Source organism: Vicugna pacos, chromosome X, assembly GCF_048564905.1.
Source record: "Vicugna pacos chromosome X, VicPac4, whole genome shotgun sequence".
NCBI lineage: Eukaryota > Metazoa > Chordata > Mammalia > Artiodactyla > Camelidae > Vicugna > Vicugna pacos.
Genome location: NC_133023.1, coordinates 45,605,146 through 45,615,415, shown reverse-complemented (window position 1 = coordinate 45,615,415; position 10,270 = coordinate 45,605,146). Strand labels below are relative to the sequence as shown.

General features: G+C 35.7%; 1 protein-coding gene and 1 non-coding gene across 3 annotated transcripts in view; both read right to left on the bottom strand.

Moving 5' to 3' along the window:
• Positions 1–7,308: 7,308 nt before the first annotated feature.
• Positions 7,309–7,415, bottom strand: LOC116279280 (U6 spliceosomal RNA). The gene has a single exon (XR_004188641.1). It is a non-coding gene; the product is annotated as a U6 spliceosomal RNA (small nuclear RNA).
• A 763-nt stretch (positions 7,416–8,178) lies between these two features.
• The window catches only part of FAAH2 (fatty acid amide hydrolase 2), a 259,715-nt gene continuing 257,623 nt past the window's right edge, over positions 8,179–10,270 (bottom strand). For both annotated transcript variants that reach the window (XM_072956516.1, XM_006218839.4), the window contains one exon: positions 8,179–8,590. In XM_072956516.1, the coding sequence (XP_072812617.1) occupies positions 8,415–8,590 (176 nt within the window). In that variant the 3' untranslated portion in view covers positions 8,179–8,414. The remainder of the gene's footprint in view (positions 8,591–10,270) is intronic.

The following is a 10,270-nucleotide window of genomic DNA, read 5'->3' as shown; positions in this document are numbered from 1 at the left end:
TTTTCCTTTTCTCCTACCAGATTTTTGATGGCTTTATCTTTTGAAGAGGGGGATGTTCTGTCGGAGTTCCGCAAGTGCTCTGATTAGCTGAGTGGGTCTGTGGATGTGAGTCTTGGTGCATATGTGGGAGAGGGTGAGCTGAGATCTTCCTTCTACTCCACCATCTTCTCTCTTTCTGCTCTGTCCTTTCTCTTTTTGATGTGATCTATTACACTGATTGATTTGTGTATTTTGGACCATCCTTGTATCTCTGGGATGAACTCCAATTGATCGAGGTGTAGAATCTTTTTTATGTGCTGTTGGATTCTATATGCTAATATTTTTGTAAGGAATTTGCATCTTTGTTCATCAGTGATGTTGGTCTGTAATTCCCTTTTTTGGTAGTGTCTTTGCCTGCTTTTGGTATCAGGGTGATAATGGCTTCATAGAATCAGTTTCAAAGTATTCCCTTCATTTCAATCTTCTCTAAGATTTTGAGGAGGTCTGGTATGAGTTCTTCCCTGTATATTTGATAGAATTAGCCTGTGAAGCTGTCCAGTCCTGGACTTTTATTTGTAGGGTGATTTTTTTTATAGCTAATTCAATTTCATTTCTAGTTATCAGTTTGTTCAAGTGATCAGTTTCTTCTTGATTCTGTCTTGGTGTACAGGATGTTTCCAGAAACTTGTTTATCTCCTCTAGGTTATCCATTTTATTTCCATATAGTTGTTCATAATATTCTCATATGATATACTATATTTCTATGTTATTTGTTGTAATTTCTCCATTTTGCTTTCTTTTTGCTTATTTGTGGTCTCTCTTTTCTCTTCTTTGTGAGTTTGGACAGAGATTTGTCAATAATTTTTATTCTATCAAAAAACCAGCTCCTGGTTTTTTGTTTTTTTCTAATTTGTATTTTTTTTATTTCCTTGCTGATCTTTATTATTTCCTTTCTTCTGCTGACTTTTGGGGTTTGTTTTCCTTTCCTTTTTCTAATTCGTTTAGCTGGAGATTTCGATTTTTTATTTGAGATTTTGTGTGTGTGTGTGTGTGGAAGGCCTATATCACTATAAACTTTCTCCTTAGCAATGCTTTTGCTGCATCCCATGAATTTTGTGTGGTTGTGCTTTCTTTAACATTTGTCTCAAGGTATTTTTTAATTTCAGCTTTGATCTCATCAGTGACCCACTGTTTTTTTTTTTTTAATAGCATGTTGTTGAATCTCCATGCTGTCATTATTTTCTCCTTTTTTTCTGTAGTTGATTTCTAGATTCATGGCATTGTGGTCATTAAAGATGTTTTGTATAATTTCTATCTTCTTAAAATTGTTGAGGCTTCTTTGGTGCCCTAGTATGTTATCAATCCTAGAGAATGTTCCATGTGCACTTGAAAAGAATTTGTATTCTATTTTTGGGGAGTGTAATGCTCTGAAAATATCCACCAAATCTAATTTTTCCAATGTATCATTTAATTTCTCTGTTGCCTTATTTATTTTCTGTCTGGAAGATATGTCCAGTGACGATAATGCCATGTTAAAGTCTCCAACAATGATTGTACTCGCATCAAGTTCCCCATTATATCTGTTACTAGTTGCTTTATGTATGCAGGTGTTCCTATACTGGTGCATATATATTAATGAGTGTAATATCCTCATCTTGCATTACTCTTTTAATCATTATAAAATGTCCTTCTTTATCTTTATAGCCTTTGTTTTAAAGTCTATTTTGTCTCAAATCAGTGTTGCTAATCCTGCTTTTTTGGCTTTTCTATTTGCATGGAATATCCTTTTCCATCCTTTCATTCTCAATCTATATGTGTCTTTCTCCCTAAGGTGGGTCTCTTGTAAGCAACATATTGAAGGTTCTTGCTTTATTATCCAATCTACCACTCTATGTATTTTGATTGGAGCATTTAGTCCATTGGCATTTATAGTAATTAATGATAGATATGCATTCATTGATATTTTGAACTTATTTTTGCAATTGATTTGGTATTTCCTCTTTGTTCCTTTCTTCTTCCTTTTGTGGTTGATAATTTTCCTTTGTATTATCTTGGATTTTTATTTAGTTTTCATGACTGAGTTGTACATTTTTGGTTTGTGATTACCCATTTTTAAGACTATTAACCCATTACTATAACTCTTTGTATTAAAAAGGTAGTAATATAATCTCAAACGCATCCTAATGAGAACAAAACATTTTAAAAAGTAAAAAAAAAAAAAGCTCTATATTTTCTTGCTTCCCTCTCCCACTCTTAATAATTTAGGTGTTTTCTTTTACAGTTTCATGTTTATTCTGTTTGTAATTCATGGTAATTATCATGGCAATTCCTGTTATGTTTTTTTCATTTCTGTAACATCATTCTTTGCTATTTAGAGTACACCTCTCAATATTTCTTTTAGCATGGGTTTAATGTTGCTAAACTCTTTTAGTCTTTGCTTGTTGTTGAAGATCTTCATCTCTCCTTCTATTCTAAAGTATAATCTTGCTGCATAAAGTATCCTAGGCTGCATCTTTTTTTTTTCCATTCAGGACTTTGAATATATCTTGCCACTCCCTTCTGGCCTGTAGTGTTTGTGTAGAGAAATCAGCTAAGAGCCTTATGTGCCTTCCCTTGTAACTCATTCTTTCTTTTTTCTCTTGCAGCCTTTAAGATAATTTCTTTATCCTTATACCTGGCCATCTAGATTATAATATTTCTTTGTGTGGGTCTGTTTTGGTTCTTCCTGTTTGGGATCCTCTGAACTTCCTGTACTTGGATATCTGTTTCCTTCTTTAGATCTTCAGAATTTTTCAGTCATGATTTCTTCAAATACCTTTCAACCCCCTTTGTTCTTTCTTTCCCTTCTGGAACCCTTATTATGCATAGATTGGCATACTTTATATTAATCCATAAGTCCCTCATTTTGGTTTTATTGATTTTCATTTGTTTTTCTCTCAGCTTTTCTCATTGGGTGGTTTCTATTGTCCTGTCTTCTAGGTCACTTATTTCTTCCTCTGCATTATCTAGCCTGCTTTTTACAGACTTAAGATCAGCTCTCATCCTGGCCAATGAGTTTTCAAATTTTAATTGGCCCCTCTTTATAACCATATCCTATGTCTCTAAACACTGCCTCTTTTAGATCCTTCAGTACTTTGATCACTCCTTTTTTGAAATCTTGATCTAGCAGGCTATCAATGTCTAATTCATTGATCATTCTTTCAGGGGATTTCTCTTAAATTTTAATTGGGATTATTTCCTCTGCTTTTTTATATTGCTCATGTCACTTTGGCCCTGTGTCTTATGGAGTATTAGTTATGTATTGTGGTCCTTTAAGAGTTTATTTATTTATCTATCTGAAGCATAAGAACAGAGAAAAAGAAAAACATTAAAAAATAAAAGATAGATGTGTTCCCTTGGTTCTGTGTACTCTTAATGATTTTATTGAGAGGTCTTTCTGTCCTATCCCTGCTGTGTGAACTCTGATTGCTGCTTCCAGAGGCCCTCTGTTGGTGTCCCTGGTCTCTGGTATTCCCAGTGCTGGTCTGCAGGCAGAGCATTCCCTTTCCTGATGCTGTGGTCAGATGTGCTTGCACATGGTAGGCAGGCAGGTTGCACCCCCTCACAGCACTGAGGTCATGTGCTGTGCTCCTGCACATAAGCAGGTGGTTGATCCCACCCTCTCCCAGTGCCAGTTGCTTCCCTGCTCTGTGGAGATGCTAGCTCTGCCTCAGGTCCATGCTCCATAAGTAGGTTTAGGGAAGATGGCAGAACAACATTCGCCTCTATTCCATGCCAGAACTCAGCTCCTTGTTTGTTTGTCTTGGAGGCATGAGTTCTCAGAGGTACCTAGGCAGAATGACCCTATCTGCCTCAAGCTGTAAACAAGTCTCCCTCTTGCCTATGAGGCTACTAAGCCCCTAGGTCTGGATTCAGGTTTCAACCCTGCACCCACCTGGGTGCTAAGCACTGGAGGATATGGTGGCTGTGGCTGAGCCCTGCCTCCCTTCTCTCCCAAAAACTGGCTCAGCAGGTTTTTGGAGATGGAATCTATGGTACACTTCCCCCTAGAGCACACCAGCCATGTTGCTTTTTTTTTAATCATATTTTATGGAGGACGCAGGTTGTTCTTCTCTTTATATCCTCCCAACTATGGCACACAGCACCCTGCAGTCCCCCAGGGTTGCCTCTGTACAGCCTGCCTCAGTTCACCACCCGATTAGGGCAGCTTGTCCTGTCCCCCACCTGCCACATTGCCTCTAGCCCTGGGTGTTGTGGAGACCCTCTGTGCCTGTTTAACTTAGTTCTTTCAGTCAAGGGCTTTTCTGTACAGATCCAAGCCTCAGAGGTTCCCCCTTCGTCCTGTTGATCTCTCCATTGGAGAAGGGGAGACCCAGCAAATGAACATATTCCTCCTTTGTTGCTCCCTCCCTGTGGGACTGGTCCCAGACTATTTTGCTTTTTCTTCTTTCTTTTTTCCTTTTCTCCAGCCATATTCATGGCGTCTTTGTCTTTTGAAAAAGGCGATGTTCTATCAGAGTTCAACAGGTGCTCTGGTTGGCTGGGTAGGTCCATGGATGTAAACTTTGCTGTATTTGTGGGAGAGGGTTAGCTATGAGAGTACTTCTACTCTGCCATCTTGGCTGATCCCCAGTAATTCTATTTTGTTCTGTATACACTCCCAATCCTATCACACAGCACCCTTCAGCCCCGAGGCTGCATCTCTGCAGTCAGCCTCTGCCTTGCATGGGCAGCCAGCCGAACCCAGTCTGCCACTGCTGGGGATCACAGGGACCCTTTGTGCCAGTTTCTCTTAAGCTGTCAGCCAAGTGGTTGCTGTGCACAGATCTGAGCTCTGAAGGTTTCCCCTCTGTCCCCCTGACCTTTGTTCGAGAGGGTGTATCCCGCATAAGGGCACTATTCCTTCTTTTCAGCTTCCTCCCTCCTGTACAAGTTCCACACTAATTTCCTTTTTCTTTTCCTGTTTTTTCTTCTATAAGTTTTTTGAGGAATTTTTCTTTTGAAGAAGGAAATATTCTATCAAAGTTCAGGACATGTTTTAAGTGAATGGGTGAGTCTGTGGATTTCCCTCATGTGTATTTGTGGTAGCAGGTGAGCTAAGGGCATCCTTCTACTCTGCCATTTTGGCTGCTCCCTCACTCATGTTTTTAAATTAAGACCCAGGCACAGAACCATTTAGAAATTGGCATGTGACCCAAGGCTTCCCAATATGCTTATGGGCAATGTCTGCTGGAAGGGTTAAGGTGAGAAAATTCCCCATCCCTATAAAGAGCCCCAGGAAGAGATGGTTTTCTGTCCCTGGACATCATCCTATCTTGATGTGAATGCTAAATTTGGGGCAGCCTTCTGAGCAAAAGCTTGAGAAGGCCAACTCTGAACATGGAAGAGCAGGGACATAAAAACTGGGGCCCTTGATACCATCTCTGTTGCACTGATAACCTCTTTGCATGAAACTCAACTTACCACTGGACTGCCTGTTACATCAGACTATATATTGGTTTGATTAAAGTTTCCTGTTGTTTAAAGACAAAGCATCTTTACTAACACAATAAACAATGCAGATTTTCCTGAGAGAAGTAGTCTCTGGATAACAGGCTAGATAATATGGATTAAAATTTGCCACTTATAAGATTTGTCAGCATAGGCAAAGGATTAACCCTCTCTGTGTCTCATTTTCCTTATCTGTGAGGTGAGAATTCTAACTGCACTTATTTCACAGAGTTGCTTGTGCAAGCTACAAATAAGGAAATGCATGTCAAGTGCATTTCAGGAGCTGCTAGCTTTCTTACTATTACTTAAGGCATCCTGAGGACAGAATGCAACATAAAGTCAATTATATATTTGCATTCTCTCCTTTTATCTAGTTTTTACCCTGCTGCATTGTCACATCCATGTAGCAAGCTTCCTTGCCTGGTTCACATCTCTTCCCCTTGTAAGAATAAGGATATTCTCTGACATAGTTGCAGTGCAATTATAAAATTCAGAAATTTCTACAATGGTAAATTATCTCACATAAAGCCCATATTCATATTTTGCCAACTGTCTTAATGCTATCATCAGATGCAACTTTATTTTATCCAATCTAAGATAACACTTTGCATTTAGTTATCATGTTTCATTAGTCATCTTTAACCTGGAACAGTTCCTCAGTCTTTCTTTGGTTTTAACCATTGACTTTAAAAAATGAATATGGGAAGATATTTTTTTAAGTCTCCATACATTTGTTTTCTTCTGATGTTTTCTTCTAATTATAGTCAAGTGATGCATTTTTGGCAGGAATATCACAGAAGTAATACTATATCCTTCTCAGTGCATATCACCAGAAGACATGGGATTTGTTCATATTAATTTTGATCATTTGATTAAGGTGATGTCTACTAAATATCTCCACTTGAAATGCAACATCCCCACCCTTGTAATTAGTAAGTGATAAGTGGAGAGATATTTTAAGACTAAAACAGCTTTTCAGTTCCTCAACAAATGTTCCCCAAATAACTTTTATCAAAGGTTTTAGCATCCATTGGTGAGGAGTGTCTAAATTAAGTATTATTTTGATGATTGCAAGATGATGACTTTCTTTTTTTTAACATTTTGTATTGAGTTATAGTCATTTTACAATGTTGTGTCAAATTCCAGTTTAGAGCACAACTTTTCAGATATACATGAACATACATATGTTTATTCTCATATTTTTTTCACTGTGAGCTACCAAAAGATCTTGTATACATTTCCTTTTGTTATACAGTGTAATACTGTTTATATTTTCTTCATATGCCTATCAGTATCTACAAATTTTGAACTCCCAGTCTGTCTCTTCCCACTCCCCTCGCCCTCGGCAATCACAAGTTTGTACTCTGTCTATGAGTCTGTTTCTGTTTTGTATTTATATTCTTTTTTGTTCCAGATTCCACATATGAGAGATCTCATATGGTATTTTTCTTTCTCTTTTTGGCTTACTTCGCTTAGAATGACATTCTCCAGGGATATAATGTTGCTGCAAATGGCGTTATGTTGTCATTTTAAATAGCTGAATAGTATTCCATTGTATAAATATACCACATCTTTATCCAGTCGATGACTTTCTTATTCCATTGTTTCATATTATTTTTTTGAACAAGCTTTTATCCTCTGAGCACTTCTTTTAATATGTTTTTATTGAAGTATAGATGGCTTCCATTTTTATATATTTCTAAGCCTATATTATTTTGTTATTATATATAATTTAGGTTTATATACATTATTAATTTACTAAAACATTTACTTTGAGAGTATATAAAACTTCAAAACTATATTCTATAGCTTTATATATTGTGTGTTGTATATATGTATATTTATATGGAACACTTCATGAATTTGCATGTCATCTTTGTGCAGTAGCCATGTTAATTTTCTCTGTATTGTTCCAGTGTTAGTATATGTGCTGCTGAAGTGAAAACATATTATTATATATATATCAATTAGAGTTAGAAAGTCATCATTTTGCAACCATCAAAAATATGTTATCTATGTATATATCTATATCAATATCAATTTATATATCTATATATACTTTCTCTTACCTCCACTCCCATCATTGAGTTATAATCAATAATTGTCATTCATTTTGATGTTCAAATTGTCTTGTTTGGCAAATGAGAGCCTCTTTAAACTAGTCGTATGTCATTTTGACATATTCTTCACTTTTGAGCACTTCTTAACTTTTTGGCACAGCAACCTGTTCTAGGCTCATCTTACAGCTTCTCTCAGCCCCAAGTCAGGTTTTTCTCTAAGAAGCTTTGGTTCCTTATATTGGAAAAAATTATTTGGAAATAAAAATCTAGGTGATGGATGTGATCATTTGTACTGTGGTACCATTGGCTCTAGACCCTCTTAGTGGACAGAACTATGAAATATAACTTTTCTGATGATATTAGGGTAGCTTTCCTTGTTGCAGTCTTCTTGTTTCCATGCTTCTATCCAGCTTCTCGTATTAACTTACACTTCAGTAAATTCACTATGTAGCCTCATGCCTTGCTTTTGTCAATATAATTCCTTCTAAGCAGAATTCCCTTACTTCATGGCCTGCCTCATAAACACATACTGTCTTTCAATTCTTGGTTTAAGCATCATCTCCTTTATAAAGTTGCCTAAGATCTCCTAATTAAAACCAAATATTCCCAGCTTTTATCTCTCTATTGTACTCAAAACAGACATCATAACAGCATTTAGGAAACTTCATTGCACATGTTCATTTACATGTCCAACTTCTCCAGTAAGCTGAAGGCAGGAGTCACATATTACTATGTTAGTAAGGACAATAATTAGTGAAGGAAATAAGATTGGAAGAATAACTGAACAAATGAATAAATACTCAATTTTTTTTCCTCTACTTGGTTTTTGGTGCTTGATTTCACCCAACCTATAAAAACACACAAATACATCTTGGGAAGACCCCACTAAAACTTTCCAGGACAGACCCATCCCCCAAAACTTTTCTCCAAGTACTGGGCAACAGCCAGGGTCAGGTGATCATTAAAGGGTCCAGCAACGACCTGGATACCTAGAGGAAGTCCTTTGGCATTCAGACCCAGTGGGCACTGAGTCACAGGTAAACCCAGGGCATTGAAGATACCTGAGTAAACAAGAAAAATGTGAGAAATCAAGGCCTATTCTTGAAAACAGATTTTCTCCCCTCATTTTTACAATAATGATGACAATAGATGCAAATATATAGTTAAATTTACTATCCACTGAGTACTCTTCTAGAGACTTGATATGTATTAAACATTTGAATAATCACAACAAACCCCTGAGATAGAAACTATTAATTATTCCTATTTTACAAATGAAATTATTAAAGTATAAGAGAAGTTAGATGACATATCTATTATTTGGCTAGTAAAAGCTAGAGTTAGGATCTGGATGCAGAAAATGTGAATGAGAGTTTGCACTGTTTTCCACTATGCTACTCTTAACTTGTCCTCTATAGTATTTTCAAAAATAAATAAATAAATAAATAAATAAAGTAAATGTTAATATGGCATAATATGCTTTCACATTTTAGATTTTCTTTTTACTTATGAACATTCTAATATAATTTTGTGAGCTGTACGTTGTGATTCTTTACCTTATTCATGTTTTATAAAGTTTTTTTTGCATTTCAATTTACATAAAATAAGATTTCCCCTGTTTCAAATATACAATTAAATTATTAGTAGTAAATTTTAAAACTGTGCAACTATTACCAAAATCTATGTTTGGAACATTTTCATCATCCCACAAAGAAAATTTATAACAATTAATAGTTACTCTCCATTCCTCTACTCCCCAATCCCTTAGGAACCAATAATCTACTTTTTATCTCTATGGATTTACTATTCTAGACATTTCCTGTAAATGGAATCATATGAGTCTGGCTTCTTCTACTTAGCATAATGTTTTCAAGGTTCATCCAAGCCATTCTGCGTTATTACCAAAAAGTATATCTATTGAATGGATATACAAAATTTTGATTATCCAGTTATGAGTTTATGGGCATTTAGATTAACACTTTGGGGCTATTATTAATTATGCTATGATCAATATTCATGTAGAAATCTTTGTATAGACATATGTTTTCATTTCTCTTGAGTATGTACTTAGGATTAAAATTGTTGGGTCATATGGCAAATTTACATTTAACCATTTAATGGAAATGTCAAAATGTTTTCCAAAGAGGCTGCACCATTTTTGCAACATTCTTAGCTGCAACGTATGAAGGTTCCACATCTTCATTAACAATTACAGTTTTTGATTATAGCTCTTCTAGTTGGTGTACAGTGATATTGTATTGTGATTTTAATATGCATTCCTTTAATGACATGATATTGAACATATTTTCATACACTTATTGTCCACTTGAATGTCTCCTTTAGAAAATATCTATTGAAATTCATTTTTCATTTTAATTTGGATTTCAGTCACTTGAGTTGCAAGAGTTCTTCATAAACTTGGAATATAAATCATTTAGTGGATGTATAATTTGCAAATAATTTCTTCCAGTCTGTATGTTTCTTGAAGACATCTTTTGAACAGAAAAAGATTTTAAGTTTGATGAAGTTCAACTATCATTTTTTCTTGTATTTCTTGTGCTTATGATGCTGAATCTAAAAAATCTTTGCCTAACCCAGGGTCACAAAGATTTACTCTTATGTTTTCTTGTAAAAGTTTTATTTTTTTAGCTTTTACACTTGAGTCTGTGATCCATTTTAAGTTAATTTTTGTGTAAGGTGTGAGATAGGGGTCTGAGTTCATTCTTTTGCAAGTAGACATC